Below are 26,855 nucleotides of genomic sequence, written 5' to 3' on the forward strand. Positions count from 1 at the left end.
AAGAAATAGATGTTAGCCTGTCTTCCCACGGCTTCTCTGTTTGTCTCATCCCTATCTTGAATCTTTTTGTCCCACAAAAAGTAACTGCTATCCTGACTTTTCCAGAACCATTTTCACAGGTTTTTGTATAGTTAGATTGCAAATTGTGCCTTCCTAATTACCAACGTTTTATCTTGCCCAATTTTTAAAAGTTTGATGTATTTTTTCACTTATCTGAGTTTATAGGTTTTTTTCTACATTTGCTTTTTTCCTTGTAAATTACCCCTAAGAGAACACAAGGTCATTTGACCCATAGACTTTTCTAAAGTGCAGGTTTTGGGGTGCCTGTGTGGCTTAGTTGGTTAAACATCTGACTTTGGCTCAGGTCATGATATCAGGGTTCGTGGGTTCAAGCCCCATGTCAGGCTCTGTGCTGACAATTAGAGCCAGGGACCTGCTTCAGATTCTATGTCTCCCTCTCTCTTTCTCTCTCTGCCCCTCTCCTGCTCATGCTCTGTCTTTCTCTCTCTCAAAAACAAATAAACATAAAAAAAATCTAAAGTGCAGGTTGTGCTGATTGTGTATTTGTGGTTTCATTTAATACTTTATTCTTTCTATTCCTTACCAGTTGGCAGGTGGATCCAGAGACTTGATAGGGTTTAGGATAGACGCATTTGGCAAGAGTTTAAATGGTGTAGAGTTCTCTCATCAAAAGGTGCATAGTATCTTAATTTCTCTCTCTCTGTGATGAAAGCAGCTGTTGATACTCAATGTCTAGATCCATTAATTCACTGAAGGTTGCAAAATTGTTTTCTTTTATCATTTCTTTTTCATTGATTCATTGAAGTAATTTTAAACAAGCAGTTTTTCTCATTTACTGTTTGATACTCTGTGCTATAGTTCTTTTAGAAAAGGCAGAAAAATTGCTTTAGTCTGTCCTTTTATTTACCAATTTTCCAATTAAGGGATTGATTTCCTGTCTTTCTGCAAAGGTGACCAAATAGGCTTTTAAGAAATGCTGTTATGAATGTGGAGATTTAACATATTTGATAGGTTTTGATCAATTGCAATTACTACCTAGTTTCAAGTTCAAATTGTCTCATGTTTTGCCAGTGGGAGCCTCTTCAAGTTGCCCCCAGACTTTGTGTCACAACTGTAGTAGTGATCTTTGATAGCTTCCTTGTTAGCTAGTATGACAGGATACCGCAGGCTCATTTGACATACTTCCTGGAATTACCTATTTCTCCCTAAAAGACAGAATCTCTTTTAGTGTGATGGTATTTCAGGATTGCTAGGATTTCTACATGCTAGGGGTGTTGTATTGAGTTTGTAATCATTTTTAGTCTTTTTGATGGGTAGAACTGAGAACTATATATACATTTACACACTACCTCATGAGTAAATACTGATTTTTCCAATTCAATCATGATTACACTTTTGTGCTTACTCTCCCATATTCTTCTGTTTACTCTTTTTCCACGTTGAACATCTTGATTGTCAAAGACTCAGGAAATGACAAAATTGGAATATCCCAAAAGTACTCACTTACTCTATCTAATATTACACATCTAACATCCTACAAAATAACCATATTAATACTAACTGATAAATCTATTTTCACAGCACACACTCTCTCTATTTTTAAATTGTAAAACTATATCTACATTATCTGAGCATATAGGGATTACGTACTATATACCAACGTTCATTTATATATATGAACCTCCAGAGATGCCTGGGTGGCTCAGTCTGTTGGGCATCTGACTCTTGATCTTGGCTCAGATCTTGGCTCAGTTTCCTGAGGTCAAGGCCCACATTGGGCTCTGAGCTGATGGTGAGGACTCTGCTTGGAATTCACTCTCTCCATCTCTGTCTGCCTCTATCCTGCTTGCACTCTCCCTCTCTCTCTCTCAAAATAAATAAATTAATTAAACAAAATTATATATACGAACCTCCATTCATCTTGGTTCTTTCAGTCATTATATATCTATCACCCTATCATTAATTCTTTTTTTTTTTTTTTTTTTAAAGGTATCTATTTTTTTTTAATTTTTTTTTTCAATGTTTTTTATTTATTTTTGGGACAGAGAGAGACAGAGCATGAACGGGGGAAGGGCAGAGAGAGAGGGAGACACAGAACCGGAAACAGGCTCCAGGCTCCGAGCCATCAGCCCAGAGCCCGACGCGGGGCTCGAACTCACGGACCGCGAGATCGTGACCTGGCTGAAGTCGGACGCTTAACCGACTGCGCCACCCAGGCGCCCCCATTAATTCTTATATTGATGTCTCTCTAGTCATTTTGGTTATTTGAATCATATTCCAATGGGCACAACAACAAGAAAGGCTCATTAAAACAATGTTACCTGAGTTCTTGTCTGTTTTCACTTTGGCCTTTTATATTTAAATGTCAGTTTTGCTGGATATAAAAACTTAGGCTCACATTTCTTTTCTTGAGAATGTAAAATATATTACCCCATTTGTTTTTGGAATAAAACATTGCAGTTGAAAAGTCTGAGGGTGACTGAATTTTATTTTTCTATGAATAAGTAATTTTCTCTGAGGCTCAACTAAACTTTAAAAATGTTACTCTAAAATTCAATAGTCATTCTGAATCAACCTTCAGGTATGCTCTTTTAATGTATACTTTTCTTAATTTTAATTTTAGGAAATACCAGTGTACTTGCTTTCTCCCTTTTCTTTGGCTTTCTTTTTCAAGGATTTTTATTATTGATATATTGAATGATGTTTGTCTTTCTTTAATTTGTGATTTACTATAGAATCTCATTATATCTCCTCTTTAAAAATTTTAAATATTTTCCTCAATTTTGCCTTCTATTTCTCTTAGAGAATTATTCATTATGTGTATTCATATTCTGTTTCTTCTTGTTTAGTCTTTATTTCTCAAATGATTTATTCTTTTATTTCCAATTGTTTTTGTGGTTCTTATACTGCCCTTGTGAATTTTCTCATTCATCTCTTTCATCTCTCGTATTCTTTTCTGGAAGTTTACTAATTTTCTTTGAAATAAGCAATGGAAGGTGACTTTGTTATGAGCACTTACTGGCTATTAGAGGTTTTAGTGCTCTGAGGTCCATCAGGTGCCCCATTGCTTCACTTTATGTTCTTGCACACAGGCCAGTATCCTACAATGTCTTTATAACTTTTGTTGGTTTCTATTTTACCCTTGCATTTTGAGGTTTATAGAAATATCTTGTCACCTAGTTTTGTAATGAATATTTTTGTGGGATTCTTCTTTGTCTATCCAGTTCTGTTTTTATTGGGGGATTTAGAGAAATTAAAAAAAAAAACTGCCAACATCTCAAAATCCTCATTTTATTTTGTTTGCATATATATTTTCATCAATCATCAGATATTTATTAAATGACCTATGACAGGTCCCTTTACAGACCCTGAGGATATACCTCTGAAGAAAACAAAATTCCTGCCCTCAAGAAGCATATATTATAATGAATAAAGATAGGCATTACACATGTTCACCAGTAAAAAAGTGAGAAAATTGTCAGGTATAATTAAGCTCCATCAAGAAGATACAAAAAGGTAATATGTACTCAATTTTTAGTCCATTTCAATACATATATATATATATGTTGTATCACTAGACTATATATATGTATATATACATATATATATGTGTATATATATATGTATATCATTAGAATAGTACTTTCTAAACGACAAAGCATGTTTTCATATATTGCATTCTTTTATTCTGACTTTTACCTCACAGATAGGGTAGATTTTGTTTCCCATATAACAGGGAGACATTTCAGACTCAGTAATTGTAAGTGACATGCAGTACATTTAAAGACAGGGCTTCAACTGGTATCTTTTTAAAAATGTTTATTTATTTTTGAGAGAGAGAGAGAGAGATAGAACATGAATGCGGGAGGGACAGAGAGAGGGAGACACAGAACCCAAAGAAGGCTCCAGGCTCCAAGCTGTCAGCACAGAGCTCCACGTGGGGCTTAAACTCAAGAACCATGAGATCATGACCTGAGCTGAAGTTGGCCTCTTAACCGACTGAGCCACCCAGGTGCCCCTAATCTGGTGTCTTTTGAAACCATCTGCTCCTCTCCAATTTAATATTTTATGTATTTCATACCACATGCCACAAAACACTGTGCTGGAGGCTTGGGATGAGACATTTTTAGCCAAAGGAATTAATATTCCATAAGAGATAATAAGATGTATGCTAATGGTATTAGTGTGTGGGGAGAGGGTTAAATGAAGTTCTGCAGGCATGGAGGAAGAATGAGGTCTCCCTTTCTGTGGTGGGGAGTACTGGTGAAGCCTTTATGAAGGAGATGGTGTTTGAATAACATTTACCTGTGGAGAAAGTGGGGGATTTCTGGGTGGGATGAGCCGTATGAACAAGGACACATAGGGATGTACTCAATATAATTGGAGGATAACTAGAGTTCATTTATTGGCTTATTTTTTCCATCATATACTTATTCAACAATTTTGGTAGCTACTAAGTGCCAGGTGCTGTGCTGGGGGAGAGATATAAGGAGAGATAAGAAAGGAGCTTAGTCTAGTAAGCAAGAGTATTGCTCTTTAACCTGATACAAAAATGAGACCTGATGGATCAAATCTTCACTCACTTGCAGTGCGCAACATGGGCAAGCAGCTATGAGCTGAGGAGCAGAGAAATTTAAAGCTGAGATTTTGAGCTACCCTCCTGGCAAGATCCTTTGTGTTCCTGACCTTGAAGAAATCAGTTTTCTTGGAGCATATTATGTGTGAAAAGCAGTGCTGGGGAGAAAGACTAGAAAAGTGTATTGAGAGTTATTTGGTAGTGTGCTTTAAATGTCATGATAAGGAATTTATTTTTCTTTAGTAAAGAGCTCTTGAAAGTTTTTGATGAGAAGACAGACCCAAGATGCCAGTGCAGTATGATGGAAATAGTACCACTTTGAATTTAGCCAGGCAAGAATTCAAAAGTCAGCTCTCCCACATTCTAAAAGTATCACAGATTGGCAAATTTCATTTTCCTGATCTGTAAAAATGGGAATTTATTCATTTATTTATTCACTAACCCTTTACTTCATGTATTCATTCATTTTTAAATTCAAATAATATTTAATAATTACTATATTCTAGAGCTACTCTGTCCAATCTAGTAGCTCCTATCCCATGAAGCCAATGGACATTTGAAATGTTGATAATTTGAATTGATATGTGCTGTAAGTATAAAATATATGCCAGATTTTAAAATCTTAGTACAAGAAAAAGAATATGAAATACCTCATTAATAATTTTTATGTTGAATGAAAACCCAAAAGACTCCACCAAAAAGCTGCTAGAACTGATATATAAATTCAGCAAAGTCACAGGATACAAAATCAATGTACAAAAATCGGTTATATTTCTCTACACCAATAATGAAGCAACAGAAAGAGAAATCAAGAAATCTATTCCTTTTATAATTTCACCAGGAACCATAAAATACCTAGGAATAAACCTAACCAAATATGTAAAAGATCTATATGGTGAAAACTATAGAAAAGTTATGAGAAATTGAAGACACAAAGAAATGGAAAAGCATTCCATGCTCATGGATTGGAAGAACAAATATTGTTAAAATGTCAATACCACCCAAAGAAATCTACACATTCAGTGTAATTCCAATCAAAACTGCACCAGCATTCTTCTCAGAGCTAGAACAAACAATCCTAAAATTTTTATGGAACCACAAAAGACCCCAAATAGCCAAAGTAATGCTGAAAAAGAAAACCAAAGCAGGAGGCGTCACAATCCTGGACTTTAGCCTCCGCCACAAAGCTGTAATCATAAAGGCAGTTTGGTACTGGCACAGAAACAGACACATAGACCAATGGTATAGAATACAGAACCCAGAATTGGACCCACAAATGTATGGCCAACTAATCTTTGACAAAGCAGGAAAGAGTATCCATAGAAAAAGACAGTCTCTGTAGCAAATGGTGCTGGGAGAACTGGACATCAACATGTAGAAGAATGAAACTGGATCACTTTCTCACATCATACACAAAAATAAACTCAAAATGGATGAAAGACCTAAATGTGAGACAGGAAACCATCAAAACCCTAGAGGAGAAAACAGGCAACAACCTCTTTGACCTCAGCCACAGCAACTTCTTAGTCAACATGTCTCCAAAGACAAGGGAAAAAAAAGCAAAAATCAACTATTGGGACCTCATCAAAATAAAAAGCTTCTGCACTGCAAAGGAAACAATCAACAAAACTAAAAGGCAACCAACAGAATGGGAGAAGATATTTGCAAATGACATATTGGATCAAGGGTTAGTATCCAAAATCTATAAAGAACTACCAAACTCAACACCTGAAAAACAAATAATCCAGTGAAGAAATGGGCAGAAGACATGAAGAGAAACTTTTCCCAAGAAGACATCCAGATGGCCAACAGATACATGAAAAACATGCTCAACATCACTCATCATCAGGGAAATACAAATCAAAACTACATTGAGATACCATCTCACACCAGCCAGAATGGCTAAAATTAACAACTCAGCAAACAAAAGATGCTGGCAAGGATGTGGAGAAACAGGAACCCACTTGGACTGTTGGCAGGCATACAAACTGGTGCAGCCATTCTAGAAAACAGTGTGGAGATTCCTCAAAAATTTTAAAATAGAACTACTCTATGACCCAGCAATAGTACTACTAGGAATTTATCCAAAGGGTATAGGAGTGCTGATTCATAGGGGCACATGTACCCCAATGTTTATAGCAGCACTTTCAACAGTAACCAAATTATGGAAAGAACCCACATGTTCATCAACTGATGAATGGATAAAGAAGATGTGGTTTATATAAACAATGGACTACTACTTGACAATGAGAAAGAATGAAATCCTGTCATTTGCAGCACCATGGATAGAACTGGATTACGCTAAGTGAAATAAGTAAGTCAGAGAAAGACAGATGTCATATGTTTTCACTCATACATGAAATTTGAGAAACTTAACAGAAAACCACAGGAGAAGGGAAGGGGAGAAATAGTTTCAAACAAAAAGGGAGACAAACCATAAGTGACTCTTAAAAACAGAGAAGAAACTGAGGGTTGATGAGGGTGAAGAACAGGGGAGGGGAAAATAGTGATGGGCAGTGAGTAGGACACTTGTTGGGATGAGCACTGGGTGTTGTGTATAAGTGATGAATCACAGGGATCTACCCCTGAAACCAGAGAACACTGTATACACTATATGTTAGCTAACTTTACAATAGATTATATTTAAAAACAAATAAACAAATAAATAAAATAATAAATTAAAAAAATTAATATTTATTTATTTTTGAGACAGAGAGGGACAGAGCATGAGTGGGGGAGGGGCAGAGAAAGAGGGAGACACAGAATCTGAAGCAGGCTCCAGGCTCTGAGCTGTCAGCACAGAGCCTGACGCGGGGCTCGAACACATCAACTGTGAGATCATGACGTGAGCCATAGTCAGATGGTCAACTGACTGAGCCACCCAGGCACCCCAAATAAAAAAATTTTTATGTTGAATACATGTTGAAAGAAAAAGAATTTGGATATATTGGACTAAATAAAAATATATTTAAAAATAATTTCAGTAGTTTTTAAATTTTTTTTAATATGGCTATTAGAAAATTTAAATATGACCATATTTATGGCTTAAACTATATACTCTATGACAGTGCTGTTCTAGATACTGGGCATATAGCATTGAATAATTTAGTGGTAGGAGACAGATAATAAATAAGAGATTTTAAATATCAAAACCATATAATCTTAGAATGCAAAATAGGTGTTGTGAAGAGTGTAAAAGAGGGGCATGCAGTGGAGAGGCACTCAGGCTTGAACAGAAAAAAGGGGAAAAGAACATAAAAGTGGGTTGAGAGACAGTTTGGGGATGTAATTTGGAGGACAAGGTTACCAGATTTGGGGATACATTATGTTTAGGAGATGAGGGAAAAGGAGAGAGGAATAAATCTTAAACTTATCTGGGGATGATTATGAAAGCTACATGTGACACAGTTTATAAGGCACCCAATATAATGCTTGCAACATATGACTCTCAGAAAATGGCAGCTGTGCTGATGTTTGGAGTCTGAGGGTGTTCATGATGATGGTGAATAGTGCCGCCATGAAGGACATCTCTCTGGCATGGATTCGATTACAATTTTAAGGTTGCTTCATCACCATCTAAATCTTAAAGTGATGTCCCAAACAGGCAATAAAACTTTTCATTTGGTAGATTTTGATATGTCCAGTGTTTTTAGACATTTGTCTTCTCGTCTTCCCAACTGCCTCTCACGCCATCTTTGTTCTCTCTGGCACATCTGTTGATTGGTAACAATTTTGTTAGCTACTTCTCTTTGTTAGTGGGGCTTATCTAACATGTATTTATCCTCTCTCAGGAGCCCTGGCTAATTTCTCCCCTTTGGGGTCTTATAAGTACTGTTACCATCTGTTTAAATATTTCTTCAGTGACTGAAAAACAAACCAATGCCTTCCAAATACCAAACGCACACAGCGAATTCTATATCCCTCCTGAGTAGAAATCTTCCTTCTCTCTTTCTTTTATTGCCAAAATGACCATTTCCCACCAGTACCATGGAAATGGAGGATTTTTATCCACTGAGTGGGTGGTTTCTATCCAAGTGACAGGGTATGTATCTTTCTAGTTAATGGTGGATGGTGGAAAACAACACTCATGCTGGCTTTAAAGTGGACTCTGCAGATGTAGACATTGCACCTTTTCCATGGGCTATCCCGACACCACCCACTTTTAGCCAGCAGAACACATCCTTATGTGGGCAGAGTCACACTATAACATGTCATTTCCACTATATACATATCAGTATTGGGTATGAACTTTATGCCCAGTGACATTTGTCTTTTCCTGAGACAAAGCAATAATGTTGATAAAAGAGCAAAGGGAAGGTTATTTTATGTGGGATACAGATTTGCATGACTGAGGTAGAATTGGTTAATGGATGGTCACTTCAAATCATTCTTCAGCAACTTGAGAATGTCTTGTTTATCAAGTCTCCTGTATGTATCCAGACCCATGGCAGACAATGGATATGGAAGGAAGTATAATTCCTAAATTAATCTTGTCTGCAAGATGTTTTTGGAGAGATGATTCTAAAAAACACTAATAAGGGGCGCACCTGGGTGGCTTAGTCAGGTAAGCATTGGACCATGGCTCAGGTCATGATCTCATGGTTTGTGAGTTTGAGCCCTGCATTGGACTTTCAGCTCTCAGCACAGAGCCCACTTCAAATCCTCTGTCTCCTTCTCTCTCTGCCCATCCCCCACCCATACTCTCTTTTTCTCTCCCTCTCTCTCAAAAATAAATAAACATTAAAAAAAGAAAAAAATACTCAAAAAACAAAGACCAAGATCTAATCAAAATTTACAGCACAGATAATAAGGATGGGGAGACGTCAACAGTGAAGATGTAGGCGAAGTTCACAGAAATCTTGAAAGGGCTCCTGGATAAAATGGACCTTGACGTCTGGATGTGATTGAAATAGACTGGGAGGAGAGAGAACAGCATGACCTAAATGGAGTAGAACAGGACACATGGGAGAGACAGGGGAAGACAAGAATGCTCAAGACCCTGCAGTCAGGCAAGAAGCATGACTGCTGGGTCTTTAGGTCCCCATAAAGGAGGAGAGAAGGGAAAGAGACATTCTTCCTATTCCTGCCTCTTTTCAAAGTTAAATATCAGAGTATATGCAACAACATGCATCACACTGGAAATATCTTCATGTGTTAGACATTTCATCATACTACAGGGCATGCACTGAGAAGTTCACTTACTTCTGCCTCTAGCAGGGGCTTTCGGATGGCTCTTGCCTGAAGGTGTAGCTTCGTAGCAGCTGCAGGTAGAGTTCCATGATAGCCTTAAAATGCCTTTAGCCAAAATAAACATCAATGACCAGCATTCCAAGGGTAGCCAGCTAGTACTCAGAGGAATTCCAAGTATTACAAAGGGAGCCCACATGAACAAAATGATTCACATTTTTTCCTTTCTCAATGGATCTTCCTCCAAGCAGAAAATGCCCAGAAAAAAAAAAAGTTAGGTTTCTAGTGTCATTTCTTTAGGCTTTTGAAATCATTTAAATGACATCTCTTAGGGTTTTTTTTTCTATAACAGCTTTATTAAGATATAATTCATATATCATAGAATTCACCTATTTAAAGTGTGCAATTCAAGGGTTTTTGTATATTCAGTAGTATAACTATCACCAAATAAAGTTGAGCATCATCATCACTAGAAAGAAACCCCCTTAGTGTTTACTCCCAATCTTCCCTAACATCTCCCTCCCTGCTCTCCTACTCCTTGACAGTCACTAATCTACTTTCTGAATTCTAGATCTTTCTATTCTGAAAATTTCACATAAAGGGAATCATACAATATATGATCTTTTGTGATTGGCTTTTTTCACTTAGCATACTGTTTTCAAGGTTCATGTGTTGGGGGCATGTGTCAGCACTCAAAATTTTTTTTTCCTGTTAATATGCCATTGTATGGATACAGCACATTTTATTTACCTGTTCTTCAGTTGATGGCCACATGGGCTGTTTCCACTTCTGGGCTATTATAAAGTATACTGCTATGAATATTTATGTACAAATTTTTAGGTAGACATGTATTTTTATTTCTCTTGAATGGAATATACATTCATTTCTCATTTTTCATGGTAGTTATGCTGTATAAAGTCACCAACTCGGAATGAGTAAATACTGAGTCATTGCTTCTAGAGGGAATACAGGGTTAAGTGCCTGCAAGTTGCTGGTCACAAGACTTTTGTCCACGGATCAATACATAAAGTTGTTTTATGTGTGTTTCTATTTAAAGATGCCTTATTTAATATATTCCTTACAAATGATTGATTATGCGTACTATTTCTTTGCAATAAAACCCTAGCTGAGAAGACTCTTACACTTTCCTGACTCTGAGTAAGATGGTAAATCCCATTGGCTTTTAGCTTTATAACAATGCTGTCAATTATGCTTTCACTATCCATTATTAGTTCATGAATCCACAAATTTAGCCACTTTTCCATCTTTCCTATAGCTTTGTCATAGAACTTTCTGGAGTGGTTTTACATTCACATCAGCAAATTTCCTCTTCCTTATTCTGGATGTACAGTATTATCAATTAACGTGGAACTCACAGCCAGCATCACCATTACTCATGCCTGAATGAAACTTATTTAACACATGTGTTTACTCTGTAAAGCACACCATGATCTTCCTGTGCTTCTGAACACTAGACAGCACTTCAGCATTACTCTTGGGGATCATTTTAGGCAGTGAAATCACCAACAAAAAGCACGAAAATGCAAAAAATGTGGCACTAAATAGACCATGAAAATAACACTTGTTTATCATATAAAAGATAAGAAGGCAGAACATTGCCTTGTTCAACCTCAGCTGGGATCATGCATGTCAGGTGACTCAAACTTTTGGTCTCTCCACACATGCCCGTGAATGATGACAAAAAAGCCATTAAGTATTGATTTGTGTAACCACACATAAGTATTTGCAAGTAGGTAAATTAACAAATGCCTATGTGTGAATGACAAAGGTTGACTATACCTAGAAATGGAGTTGTTGGGTCATATGGTAACTCTATGTCTCAACTTTTGAAGATGGTTTTCCAGTGTGGGCTGCTGAATTTTACATTCTTGCCAGCTGTGTGAGGGCTCCTAATTCTCCATGTCCGTGCTAATGCTTTTTATTACCTGCCTTTTTCATTCTCACCATCCTGGTGGTTGTGAAGTGATGTCTCCTTCTGGTTTGATTTGCATTTTCCTGATGGTGAATGATGTCAAGCATATTGTTATGTTGTACTGGTCATTTGTATATCTTCTTTGTAGAAATGTCTATTCAGATCCTTTGCAAACTTTTAAATTTGTATTATTTTCAAATAAAGTAAGGAGACCAGTACCACACTTTCAATAATGGGCAGAATGACTAGGCAGAAAATTAATAAGGGAATAGAAGGACTGAAAAGACATAAAACAACTTGACCTAACAAACATGTATAGAATTGTCTAGCTCTCCCTTTGTTTCTGTCAGTTTTTGCTTCCTGAATTTTCTGTGTTGTTATATGCATGCATATATATATATAATTATTGCATCTTCCTGATGGCTCAGCACTCTAATCATTACACAATGTCCCTCTTTATCGCTAGTATAAATTTTGTTTTAAAGTTATACTTTGTTTGATAGTATAGCTGCTACAACTTTCTTGTGGATGCTGTTTGCCTGATATAGCTTTTAAATCTTTTAACTTTTATCCATCTGTATCATTGAAGTTAAAGTGTTATCTCCCCTAGAAAACATATAGATTAGTTATATTTTCCTTTTTATCCAATCTTATCATCACTATATTTTGATTAAATTTATATTATTTTCAAATATAGTGTTATTTTTGCTGCAGTTGGATTTATGTCTATCATTTTACTTTTCATTTTTATGTAGTAATCGTGTCTTTTTTGTTCTCTTATTTCTTCTTTACTACTTTCTTTTGCCTGAAGAAAATATTTTGTACTGCCACATTTTAACTGTTTTAGTGACTATTCCATATATTATTTTGGACTTTTTCTTTAGTGGTTGCTTTAAGGCTTACCCTATACATCTTGACTTATCGGAAATTTATCCTAGCTTAATTGTACCCAGATATAGAAATGTTACTCCTGTATTGCTGTTTTTTCTGTTCCCCCTTTTTGTGCTATTATTATTATGCAAATTAGATCTAGTTCTATTATAAACCCAACATTATATTGTAATATTGTTAATCTATGCAATTTTATATGTTTCAAAGAAGCTGAGAAAAACAACATGAGCAAGATATATTTCAGCGTTTGTTATATTAACCTTCTTATTTATCCTTTCTGATTCTCATCATTTGTTCCTGTGGATTTGAGAATTTCAATATGGTGTCATTGCCTTGCTCTGGCACAGCTTTGCTTCCACCTACTCTCTTTAGTGTTGCTATTATCAATACATTATATTTGTATATGTTATTGGCCCAAATATAAAAAAATAAATATTTTGCATATATACTCTTCAATTAGTTAATAAAAGAAAGAAGAGATTTGCATTTATACTGTTTTTTTTATAACTACATAGTTGCCTTTCTTTTCTTTTCATAAGAATTTAAATTGTTTTCTGATGTCACTTGTTTTTAGCCTGAAGAACTTGATTTAGTATTTCCCATAAAGTGGATCTGTTAATAACAAATTCTCTTAGTTAAAAAAAAAAATTTCTAAATGTCTTTATTTCACCTAAGTTTTTGAAAGTTTTTTTTTTGTTGTTTGTTTGATGGATTTCTTTTTCTTTCAGTGCTATGAATATGCTACCCTTCTGACTTCTGGCCTAGTGTTTCTGATATGAAATTAGCTGCTATTCTTATTGTGGTTCCCTTGTATGTGATGAGTTCTCTTACTCTGATACTTCAGACTTTCCCCTTAGTATTGACTTTCAGCATTTTTACTGTGATGTTTTTGGGTATAGATAATTTTGTACTTATTCTGCTTGAATTTTGTTGCATTTCTTCGACGTGTATATGGATGTTTTTCTTCAAATTTTGGAGGGTTTCAGTCATTATTTCTATCAATATTTTTTTTCTGTTATTTTCTCTTTCTCTTCTTCTGGTATTACTATTTTATGCACATGTTGGTATACTTAATAGTGTTGCACATTTCTCTGAAGATGTATTCAATTTTCTTTATTTTTTTCTCTCTCCTCTTGGATTTCATAATCTCTATTGATATATCTTCAAGTTCACCAATTCTTTCTTCTGTAAGTTCACATCTATTACAAAACCCCTGTAGTGAATTTTTCATTTTATTTACTGTACTTTTTAACTCTAGAATTTCTATATGATTCTTTGATGTAATTTCTGTTTCTTCATTGATATTCTTTTACTAAAATTTTTTAAATGTTTATTTATTTTTGACAGAGAGAGAGAGATAGAGCGCAAGCTAGGGAGGGGGCAGAGAGAGGGAGACACAGAATCTGAAGCAGGATCCAGGCTCCAAGCTATCAGCACAGAGCCTGATATGGGGTTCAAACTCACGAACTGTGAAATCATGACCTGAGCCAAAGTTGGACACTTAATCAACTGAGCCACCCAGGTGCCCCATTCGTTGATATTCTGTATTTGATGACACATCGTCATCACACCTTCCATTACTTCCTTAAGCATGATGTCCTGTAATTTTTTGAACACATTTGTAATTGTTTCATATCTTTGAAGTCTCTGCCAGTTAAATTTAACATCTGAGCCCTTACCATTGTTTTCATGTGTGTAGGTTTCTTGCATTTTTTATAATCGTTGCTATTGTCAAGAACTGAATATTTTAGTTTATATATTTGTAGTAATGCTGGATACTGATTCATTCCCGTTCCAGGGTTTGTTTTTGTTGTTGTTTGCTTATTTATTTGTCCGATGTCTTGGCTAGACTATTTTAATAGTGTATACTTTCCCATGATATGCAGCCATTACTGTCACTGCTCAGAGGCTCAGCCTTAAGAATGAGACAGTCACTGTGGGATGGCAGTGATTTGTATAGGACTCTCTTTGACTGTTTCTTTCTCTGATCTCTATTAAGCTGCCTGCCACTACTGGAATCATACTCCATCTTTTAGGCTGTGCTAATTGCTGGATGATTGCTCTATTGTTTTTGTCAATGCCCTGGAGTGTAAATGCTGCACACTGTGATCTAATTAAATATTGTATTTTTTGTGAGGCTAGTTTTTGAGTCAAGTCTTTGAAGTTTGTTCTGACTCCAGAAAGCCTCCCCTGAGGTATCTCCCTGGTTCTCTCTGGTAAGTTAGTGAGCCTATGGTTTAGCTTGTTGCTCTAATGGAGCTATCAGCTTTCTCTTAATTGCTTACCACCAAAGTCTCCATTATTTTTGAGAGCAACCTTAGGCCTAAACCTTTCAATACTCTATTTCAAACAAAGTCAGTTCCTTTGGAGAGGGTTTAGGAACTTTCTGTTCTTATGGAAAAATTTCTGAGCCTTTGCTGCAGAGTAGGGAACAGGGACAGTGGCTTATTTGTACCAGAATGACAACCTTGCTTTATTAGCTAGGCAGAAATGGCAGGGTCTAGTCTTATCAGTTTGTCTCTCCTGACATTGAACCCCTGTCCTACAAGCAAGTTGAAGCAATTGTAGTCAGGGTCCCAAAATTCTTGGTCTGCTATGCCTAGTAGAGAACTTCTGTCCTAGGAATGAGGGTGGGTAGGGGGAAGAAAATATCTGATCTCTTGGCTACATTGCGAAGAATTTATCTTCTGCATCTTGGAACTAAAGGGTATTAATGTTGGTGTTCTGCCTTCCTGATATGGCCTAACTGGAAGCTGATAGGAGAGGCAGCCCTATTTTCTTGACCACAGTCAGTCAGAATGGAGCTTCTATCATGCTTACCTGAATGGTTGGTAGGGAGGGAGAGGGTTATTTCTAAAGTGCCATAGACTCTTGCTATTCTTACATATTTTTTGAATAAATATTTCTTAATTTTCTGTTTGCTCTTGGTATAATTTCCAGAGACTTCAACAATGTTTTTATTTTTATTTTTTAAAATAATCTTTAGCATTTATGGTTGTTTTGCTGAGAGTAATTGTACAGAATTTCTCACTCTGACATTCTGGAGGTGAAAGTCCTTCTGTTAAGATTTTGCGTGCACCCGAAGGAGAATGAAGACAGTTATCTGAATTAAGTCAAAAAAACTTATAAAACATAAAAAGGACTTTCAAGACTTGAGTTTTGGCCACAGGCAGCCAGGGTTTTCCACCTTGATTGAATCCTCCTGAAAACTTCTAACCTTTGCAAAATGCTTTAACTATGCAGGCTTAGGATACTCCACAAACTTTTTTTTTCTTTCAGCAATATAGACATTACATTGAAAAAAGTCTGAAATTTGCCTCCAGTTTGAAACCCATAATTTAGGACAATATTAGATTCCCCTTCATTTATTTGATAGCTTGGGGCCAATTCTTTAATTCTTTAAGCTAGAAACTCTAAATGTATTCATTGAGGTCATTTCATCAAACTTTATGGAATTTCTGCCCTGAGTCATATATCCATATTGCTCAGAGTGCAATGGGAGACTCCAGTAAAGATGATATGATCTGTACCTGTAAGAAGCCATTAATTTGGGATTTAGATAGCCAAGAATACACAATTAAATTCTAGCACTTTGCAGACATTTATTTGGTTAGTACTGAGATTCTTTCTGGGTAGTTGTGTCTCCACCAGAGTCATTAGAATAGTCAGAGTTGGTGGTCTTTATGGTTGCTTTATGTGAGGTATATTGGATCCTTCAGTAAATATCCAATAAACATGTCCTTCTGGCCTCAAAGGCTGCTTAACTTCTCAGGGTACTATTACAGTTTCTCTGTTGTCAGACACTTACCCTTTCTTGGTCCTTCTTCTACAACTATGGCATAGCTACATTTCCTGATATTTTCTTGCCTAACCATTGGTTCTTCTCTTCTATTATTCTTATTTGATTCTACTATATGATTATGTGAATGAGATTTCCCAGGAGAGCAGAAAGCTAGGAATATATATTAAAACTATGATGAAACTAACAAATTTTAGGACACAATGTTCCCCTACTTGAACCCACAAGTTACTTTATAAATTGCTGATTCCTCTGGTTCTTTTTATGGCCATCTTCCTGACAGTCTGAAAGTTTCTGGCTCACAACGTGACATCCTTGCATTATCTGTCTCCTCTTCTGATCTTCACATCATGCAAATTATTAATCCTACAAACCAACACTCAGTCCTGCTTATTCAGTAAACATCTGTAGGTGCCCCTGGGTGTCAAGTATTGTGCCAGGTGCTGGGGCTTCAGTACCTTCAGAGATGATTTCCTTGATCTTAAAGAAGTTTTGTAGGCTTGTAAGGAGATCAAATATGAAAAAAGACACATGTAATAATTTAGTGTTTTATTATAAAAGAAGTGCGTACAGGACACACAGAGGACTCTAAGGTCGTGCTCAATTTTGCAGGACAACAGAGGGAGGCAGAAAAAGCTTCATCTCAAGGAAGTGATGATTAAACTGAGCCATGAAGCAGATTCTAGAAAGACTGGATTAGACAAGAAGTGATGAGAAAAAGCATTCCAGGCATGAGAAAGGCTTGTTGATGAAAATCTACACAAATAGGCTTAATTTTTGTTAGTGCTTTTTTTTAATTTTGTTTTGTTTTTTGTTTTGTTTTGTTTCGTTTTGTTTTACTTTACAATTGGGAGAGTGTGAGTCTAATAGGAGACTATATTTTCTTGAGTATACTATTTTCCTTTTTATTTTCTGAGTACCTTCTTCAATTCTCCTGGTCTCAACCTCCTTAAGAAGAGAGAAGAGAGTCATATTCATATAGCACAGCATCTTACATATATGGCAGGTCCTTAAAAATGTGTTGAATGAAGGAATATCATAAATTGATTGATCATTATCCAATTTAAATTCAGCTCTTTGCCCTAGAAACTATTTCTGAGTACACTTCACATACTGACACCAGCCACTTTTTTGGGTTTCTAGCATTTCTGTGGAAATGTCTACATCTTAGAACTACAGGGAGAAAGGCTAGGCTTGGCTGACACTTTTGATAGAAACGCAGAAGGGATGCACAGATTGTAAATAGGTGTAAAGTGTAGGTTAAGTTTTGGCTTATGATCTTGTTCCTAATTTTAAGAATAATGATGTGCTTTGACTTATGTGCAAGAAGGTGAAAAATGAGTAATTTAAGTATCCACTTTCACTTTGACAACCTTTCTCCCTTTCTCTCTTTCTTTCTTTCTTTCTTTCTTTCTTTCTTTCTTTCTTTCTTTCTTCTTTTTTTTTTTATATGCAAGGCCAATATCCTCTAACATATAATGTCAAGTACCAGTTGGGTCTTTCAGCCCTCATGAGGTATCCACTCCTTATTTACTGGGCTCAAACCCTTCAGTAATTTCCTGATTTGTAATTTCCTGATATTCCTGGGCTTTACCCCCTGCATGGGTGCTGTGGCATCTCCTAGGCCTGGTTGCAGAAGTAGGTGATGAAAAACCAACTCTTCCTGTACTGCTTAGTCCAATTAGTTCCCACAGTATACACCACAAAGGTGTAAAAATGTTGGTGATTTTTTTAATTTTAACTGAGTGTAAGGGGAAAACTCAAAGTAACTCAAAACTTTAAATCATCAGCAAGGATCACTCAATGGACACAGCCTCATGCCTTACCCAGGTTTCTTGCCCTAAGTGTTTTCTCTGTCCAGGAAAGGACCTTTAGGGGAGCTCCTCGTCTGTATACAGGATCTATTTCCTCAATGGCCCCCCACCTCCGAACGGAACATTTCTTAAATCTCACCCATTAACTCTGATAAAAGGGTTGGGGAGACACACTAAGATTTAATAATCTGAGGTCAAGAGAATAAATGGCAGTAGGTGCCCCCCACGTCCCAAAGACGAACATTAATTATGAGAGCTATTACCGATGAATGCCATAAGGAGGAAGGAGTTAGTTTTCTGACTGCCACTTAATTTGCAAGGCAACATCTCTCTAGCAGTCTGGACATCTTACTGTTCTGCAGAAAATATATAATTCCCTTTTCCCATCCTAGCCCCACCTTCATCCTCTCCTCATGCTATTTTACATTGCATTCTTTGAGCCTGCTTGGAATAAGAGAAGGGGCTATTGTGGGGCCAGATCCTCATCCAAGGCTGCTCTTTAACAAAAAGATGCTTTGCTATGACTGTTCCACTGAGGATTAGATTAACTCCTTATCTGAGTCTGCCTTTCTCTCAGTCTCTAGACAGGAGGAGAGCCCAAATTTTAATTTTCCCCTTGTATAATATAGGCAATTGGTGATCTTTGTGCACAATAACCAGGTCACATGATCTGACAAAGGATTTATTTTTTCTGAATCATGATTCGTTTCCATTGTCTTATAAAAGAATAAAAATCAAGCTGGATTTAAGTATTCTGTGCCATATTTAACTAATCACCTTTCCCAAAGAAAAGGAAATTACACACACTCTCCCAGAAAATTCAGCCAGCATGGTCATCATAGCTTTATGATATACACTCAAGTTAATTATGAAAAATGTTCAACTTCCTAAAGAAATCTTAAAAAAGAAAATCTTGAACATGTGGCCATGTATCCTGGTGAGGCTAAAATTGGTGAAAGACAGAGCTGAATGCCAAATGATAATTTCTGCTAAATAATTCAGGTCATCTGAACTCTGATATTTTACTTACTTTAATGAGCATAATGGGTGCAATTAGAGACCATTTCCCTCATGGTGCCAGACACAATGCGCTCTCACCTAATTGTGGGCCCTGTTTTTCTTTGGACAACTCATCTCTGCGCATGTGTCTTACATTCCCTGTGTCTGGCAAGAGTAGCCACCAAATAAATGTAGGTTGAAGTCAGTAACTGAAAATGTTTGATAATGATTATCATGAACAAAAAAAGGTTGCAGAGCAAAAACTAGACATTTCAATAAGAAAGTTTTTGGTACATCTCATTTGCAACAGAATGGAATGGGGAAAAAAAGAAATTTTAAGATTTCAGGTTCTCGCTAATGTTTTTTTTCTCTCTCTCTTCTTTGCAGGGAAATGATGCTGATATGGTGGATAAGAATAAGTGCTGTACACTCTGTAACATGTCCTTTACTTCGGCAGTGGTGGCTGACTCACATTATCAAGGCAAAATCCATGCCAAAAGGTTAAAACTGTTGCTAGGAGAGAAAACCCCATTAAAGACCACAGGTATGTGTATGAGAATGATCATGGGAGATACTGAAGTCCAGGAACCATGCCTGTCCCATTAATTGTGCTTCTTCTTCAGAAGAGGCTGCCTGAATAGAACCTAATGGTAGATGTCCTTCAAAACCTAAAGGGGTGGGACAGCAGACTTTGCTGTCATCAGAGGGTTATATATAATTGCACATTCTCATTCTCTCACCCTGGCTCCTTCAGATTAATAATTCAGCAGCTGGCATCTTTTGCAAGGCTGTTTACATCCTGCAAGATGTTGTCTATCATATTTATCATATATTATATAAGATACTATACCTATTATGTAAGGAATGCTATTCTTCTTAGCTTCAGTGTGTAATCCGTATGGAATGGGTAGTGTATTGTGTAGAGTGGGTATATTCACTGTCTGTTCCAGTATGATGCAGGATATCATCCTGCTCTTATCTTGGTGAGGGTGTGGAGGAGGAAAACTGTGGTCTTTAAAATGCTTCTTTGCAGACAACTAAGGTATTCCCACCCCACCCACCCCCACCCCCCTGCCGAGGTGACATACATTTTGTTTATGATTCCAGCCTATTAACTTCGACAAGAAGAAGCTTAATTATTGATAAAAGATCATTTGACCCTGTAATTGCTTAACTAAAATAATTCTTCGTAAGTGTATCAAATTATGAAACTAAACTACTGTTGATGTTGAATCAAGTTAGACTATTTGGACAAGGTTTAAATTATGGTGAGGATGTTACTAGCCTGGGTTATAATCCTAAGAAGCTGGAGATATATTTCATGATGTCTACTCATCCAATGCAATTAAATTTTAGCAGTGCATTTTATCTTTTTGTCTAATGAATCATGCATAAATCGTAGGAGTAATTATTTTTTAAATGGTATTTTGGAGATTGGAGAGAGCCTAAAACAATACTTGGCTTTTATTCTCGCCAGTGTTTTCCTTAAGAAAAATATCTTCTTTCACCTAGAGAATAGCAAGGAATCTTTTCACTATATTTTTCTACTTAGTTTAACTGAAGGATATTGTTTTTGTGAAGGTGGCTATGACATTCAGATACAGGACGGGGTTGCGAAACACCTGAAATCTGGAGCCGAACTCAGCTTGTTCCTGGGCACACTCCGTGTGTTAGCATTGTATAAGCAGCCACTCAGTTGAAACTCCTTATTCTTGCTCTCTAAAAGGTTGGATATTCACCTTGTAACCTACTCCCCAACAAATTTCTTAAAATAGACACCTCAAAGAAACCGTCACTGGAAAATTTCTACCTGTTTTCCACGAATGAGTAACTAGCCCATTTGTTCTTTCTGCCTAAGCAGAGAATTGCTGTTAAATTTAATTTTGGAGGTAGTGATGGGAGAGGAGAAGCTGGATCTTTGTTTATCATGTCAATTAGCAAGGGGGAGAGTTATTCTTTCTGTAAGGAAAAAAAAAAAACACCACATGGCACAAATGGTTCTTTGTGAATTTAAATACATCCTCCAGATAAGCAAGTACCAGTTTGTTTTTCTGAATTCAAATACCCTCCGAGCTGGTAAATATAACTTGGGGGTAATTTGTTAGTTCCCAACAGTATATTCCCAAGGAAAAATCAGGAGCACTTAAACTGCACCCTTTACTCAATGACTTTGTCTTGGTGTCCAGAGCTGGCCCAATCCTCAGTATGAGCAAAATCACATTGCCAGTTAGGGAAGAAGGGGAGGGAGGGAGGGTGGGGGGTAAGTAGCTTGATCCACTTGTGGCTTGGGGCTGAGGAAACAGATTTCAGTTGCCTTATGCCTGCATCTCCCTTTCTCAACTAGCTCATGGTTCTCAGGCTGCACATCCCCTTCTGTAGCTCAGGCTCTCACCCATTCTCTCAGAAGCTGCTTACAGCAGAAAGGGTCTTGGAAGATGGCAACACCAAACATAATTAGAGGGTCTGGGAGGCTAAATTGGTCCCTAGGCTTGGGTTAGTGTCAACCGAGCTGCTGGCAGGGAGCAGAGGAAGCAGTGTATCCTTCTAGAGCCAGATGAGTCATTAGGTACAAGTATAAGCAGAGAGTAGGCATTGGGAGGTGTGGCACAGGATAAGGATTTGAGGGCTTAATAGGAGAGTGGAACCTAGCAACAGAGAATCTGGATACAGAGATCCTGCAAGCTGGATACCAGCATCGGGAAAGTCTGGCAGGTGGTAGCAGGGCCCTGGCTGCAGGCTGGTGAAAGTAAAGGCTGTTGAGAGAGTGACAGGACACCATTATTTAAGACAAGAGTACTGAGCTGGAAGTCAAGTATAAGGAACAAATCAGGAACCTGGTTTCCAGACCAAGGATATATAGGTTGAGGCTTGGTCTTACACACAAATTCAGTTACTGCAAGTAAGGATAAGGACCTAGAGGCACCAGAAAAGAATATCCAGTCATGGGCTTCCTGAGCTACTAAGCTCAATCCCTCCAGTTTGTGAATAGAGTCAGGATTGCCTGACGTTTTTTCTTGCTGCTGGAGGCCAAGCCCAGTGGCCATTCTTGAAGGACATCACCCTCGAAGCTGTGGCTGCCCGATGCACATCTAAGAACTTCTCTGCCTACTCCATCAGATTGGCTTGAAATTATTTCTGTAATGAAAATGAAAGGAAAAAAAAAGAACACATAAAACCCAACCAACTGAATTAAGGTGCTAGAGAGAAGCAAGTCCCCTGCTCAGGGATGCTGTGTAAGCTACCCCTCCAAGAATAACAGGCTCTTGAACCAGAGCGATTTCTGGGTAGGGATAATTGAAGCACAAGTCACTGCTTCCCCCAGCTACTCCGTCTGATGAGGGTGAGCAATCGGTATCTGTGAATCATTACCTTTCCGCCTACGCAAGATGTGCTTTGATCAAGCATCAACTGGATATCCTGCAGAATTATTGCAGTTTGAGTTGTCTTCTCCAGATGGGAGCATGTTTACTAGAATTTCTGAAAAGCTTGACAGACCTGCTGGGACAAATACCAGTTCCCATTCTTGTTGCTTAGTGCGTTTCAGAATCTCTTTTCCTGTTCATGCTTTTCTAGGTCCTGCTGCAAGATGAAAGCTTGAGGAGAATTCTAGGCCCACCCTGTTCTCATAGGGTCAGTGGACCTCAGCATGGAGGTCTTGGCCAAATCAGAGGCTGACTACCTGCTGTAGTCAGGTCATTTGCCACACTGTGAGAAGGATTTAGAGGAGGTGTAGGTCAGAGGCCAAAACAGTGAAGGTCATGAAAATCCTCTCTTTAGGGGGAGAATAAAGGAAACAGGGGTGGTTTACCATGGAAAACAGATTAATCAGGGGCAAATCTTTGGAAAGTCATCATGGGAAAAAAGAGATTTCTGGTGTGTGTGTGTGTGTGTGTGTGTGTGTGTGTGAGAGAGAGAGAGAGAGAGAGAGAGAGAAAGAGAGAGAGAGAGAATGTGTGAAAACATGTGACTGTGTATGAGAATATGAGTGTGTGCATGAGTGTGAGTGTGTGAGAATATGTGTGTGTGACTGAGAGTGTGTATATGTGTGTGCATGTGGGAGTATAGAGAGAATTTGTGAGAATATGAGAAAGTGTATATGTATGAGCGTGAGAATATGTGAATGTGTATGTGAGGGAATGTGTGAGGATATGTGTGTGTGTGAATGTGTGTGAGACTATGTGAGAGTGTCTGTGCATGTGTGAGTGTGAGACTGTGAGCATATGAGAGTGTTTGCATGTGTGCATGAGTGTGAGAGAATTTGTGGGAATATGTGAGAGTATGTGTTTGTGCATATGTGTGTGTGCATGAATGTGACTGTGTATGTGAGTGAGGGAGTGTGTGTGAGCTTGGATGCAACAAATGTACCTAATGAGTAGGTAGAACATTAAGGAGTCAGATCCGAGCTCAAGATAAGAAAAAGATTATTAAGATTCAGAGATACTAGATTTCTGTAATGAAACCAAAAGGAAACCCAACCAACCGAGCCAGGATGGCGGAGATGGCAATGCCTGCTCAGGTACTCTGTGTAAGCTGCCCCTCCCAGAGTAACAGGTCCTGGAGCTGACATAGGACTGGGGTGTGATGGGTGACAGGGGGTTGGGGAGGGGTGTTGAAGCAGAAGCTGGCTGATACTCCACAGGGCATTTCCTCAGGGGGGTCCAGCCCAGGACATTGGCCTAGATGGCATTTAAAATCCTTCCAACCAGATTCTCAGCCTGATGCTACCTGAAGGCTTGACCCACTGAGCTGATAGGCAGAAAGAATTTTGGCCTGGGAGTCGGGAGATAGGATCCCAGGCCCCAGCTTGGCCTAAGGTGCCGTGTGATCTCTGCTAGGTTCGTTCTCCTTTCCAACCTCAGTTTTCTCATCTGTCATTTAAATCTAACACTGGATGTGTTTACCTCACAGGCCCTTTTGCAGAGCAAACAATAGATTTAAAGAGCTTTGGAAAGTAGAAGGTGAACATGTGGTAAATAAGTTGATGGGGGTGCAGCCCAACTCCTTTCTTCTACCAAAGACTGACTTCCTGGTTAATGTGGGGTTGTTCAAATACTACCTCGGGAACAGCACACAGGGACATTGTGTGTGTCTCCTTGGAGGCAAGTCTTTCTGGGATGAGTTCCATGAACTGAAGCAGGGCCTGGCACAGGAGCTGCCCACTGGAGTGAAGCAGCGCTGGTGGGCATGGGGGGAAGGGCTGGCCATGGAGCTGAGGAGACTGCTGGGCGGGAAGGGGAGCTATCGGGAGGAGAGAGACCCCATCACTAAGCTGGGGGCAGGACCCTGGATCTGGAACTGGTAACCAGCAAGTAGATGCAATAGTAAATCATTTTTAGGATGAGAACTCAAGATCTCTGGAGGATAAAAGGAGGAACCAGACACCCCATTGAGAGCCCTGAGAGGGCATAGATCTCAGAGATGTGGAAGAAGCTCTGTTAGCAAAGCAAAATGCAAAATGATAAAGGGCCAGAGGCTGATGCCAAACCTTAGAGGTCAGGCTGCATCTGTTTTAGTTCTGCATCTGTAAGGCTGGGATCTGGCCTTGGAAGCCCCTCACAGGGAGCTGAGTCTGTGGGTGAAAGTGAGCACTTCCAACAGAATGAGGAGGACAAGTAACCAGACAGAGCCATGCACTGCCTGATAGCTTCATTCTGGGGTCCTATGCACTTTGCTGTACTTTTTCCCACGTGGCTGCCTGGGTGGCCTACAAGGGTATGTTCGATGACTGCAGATCTGCCAGTGATCAAGCCCCCAGGGCAAGATCACTGACTGTGGGAGACCAAACAGTGGTTTCTAAAGATGTCCACGTCCCAGTCCCCAGAACCTATGAATATGCGTTACACAGCAAGGAGAAATTAAGATTCCCTATGGCATTAAGATTTCTGACATCTAGAATGATAATGTAATAAGGTTGTTGTAAGCCACTAAAATTATGGTAGTTTGTTAACTGCAGCCACAGGATAGACACTGACCTAAGTAAGCCCTTGGCCAAAGAAGGCACTTCCGTATGTACCTCTCACATATCCACCTTGGGGAACCTCAAGTGCAATGTAGACAGCGCTCACATAACTCTTGTCAGGGGATTGCCTGAGGGGCAAAAGGTCTGTCTTTGTATCAGGGTCTATTCCCGAAGCACAATTTAATACTAAACTGTACAAAACTTCTGGTCTATTTCCTATGATGTCAAGGTGAATTTCTTTTTTTTTAATAATTTTTTTTAGTGTTTATTATTTGTGAGAGAAAGGTAGAGCATGAGCTGGGGAGGGGTGGAGAGAAAGGGAGACAGAATCCAAAGCAGACTCCAGGCTCTAAGTGGTCAGCACAAAGCCTGATGCAGGGCTCGAACTCAGGACCAAGAGATCATGACCTGAGCCAAAGTCAGACATTTAACTGACTAAGCCACCCAGGGGCCCCAAGGTGAATTTCTTTTCCTAGCGTGCAGGAGCCTGTACAAGCTAGCTTTTCTATACCTCCAACCTCATTTCTTCTATCTTCTCTACACACAGGCCAAACAGGTCTCCTGTATCATCAGCCCTCTGTGTCTTCCCTCCTACCGTCCTGTATCCAAGATGCCCTTTTCCCTCTACCTGTTGTAGATCTCAGTACATTCATCTTCCAAGGCTCAATTCAGGTCTCATGCCGTCTCTGAAATCTATCACGGCTGCTGGCAATACGAGTATGGCATGGGCTTTGAAGTTGGACATATCTGGGTCCCATCCTTTATTAGCAGAGGATTTCACTTGCCTCAGCCTCCTTTTCCTAATCTGTACAGTGGGTATAATGCTATTACTTACGTCTAGGGTTTTCCGTGATAATTACACAAGCTGATTAATAGATATAAAATGCTTATCACAAAGAGCTCAACCAATCTTAGCTCTGTCCACTGAGGAAATGGAGCTATTTTTATTTATTCTCCTCTGAACTCTGTGCCATATAATTTTGCACTTAAAATATCTTACTGTCCATTGTCCAAGGCCGTGTCCCTTGGGTGAGTTTTCTTTACCCATTGGTCTATAAGCACTCTTCACAGAGGAACCACATCTCCACAGTTATTCTGAATTCTGCCACATTCCTGTACACAAGCTTGTCTGCCATGTTCTTCTCCATGACAGAGAGTGACAGAAAAATGTAACCTGGTGTTCAGTCCATGCTTGAGGACAAGTACAAGCGTACAAGTATGGGCTAGGGTATGAGGTCACAGAAACCTGGGGGAAGAGAGGAATCAAAACAGCCACAGAAATCTGCCAAATGAAACATTAATCCAGTGTGATTGGACAGACAGGAGGAAGGGTAGAGCTAATAGAAGTAAGCAGGAGACCAGATTTGAACAGAGGTTAAATTGGAGGATGGGAGAAATAGTCTGAGTGCCCAAAAGGCTGGCCACTGGGCTTTGGATTGTGTGCTGGGGGCTTTGGATGTGTGTTAGGAGGGAGCTAATAAAGGTGCTGTCCTGGCTGTCCAGGGTGTGGACTAGCTGATAGCAGTGGTATTAGGAAGAAGCACAGCCAGTGCAGAGGCTGGGGGTGGGGGCAGATATGAGCTGTGAGCCCTGAAGATCTCAAGGTAAGGATGAGTGAAGATCAGGAGGTGGGGAGGAAAGTTGAGTTGGGAATCCAAGGGGCATCAGACATGTCA

The 26,855-nt window shown here is 38.6% G+C and overlaps 1 protein-coding gene across 5 annotated transcripts in view; it reads left to right on the forward strand.

Moving 5' to 3' along the window:
- The window catches only part of ZMAT4 (zinc finger matrin-type 4), a 347,808-nt gene that overhangs the window by 171,202 nt on the left and 149,751 nt on the right, over window positions 1-26,855 (forward strand). For all 5 annotated transcript variants that reach the window (XM_058720583.1, XM_058720585.1, XM_058720587.1 and 2 more), the window contains exon 4: window positions 19,608-19,764. In XM_058720583.1, coding sequence (XP_058576566.1) covers window positions 19,608-19,764 — 157 coding nt within the window. The remainder of the gene's footprint in view (window positions 1-19,607; window positions 19,765-26,855) is intronic.

The sequence above is a fragment of the Neofelis nebulosa genome, chromosome 3, assembly GCF_028018385.1.
Source record: "Neofelis nebulosa isolate mNeoNeb1 chromosome 3, mNeoNeb1.pri, whole genome shotgun sequence".
Taxonomy (NCBI): Eukaryota; Metazoa; Chordata; class Mammalia; order Carnivora; family Felidae; genus Neofelis; species Neofelis nebulosa.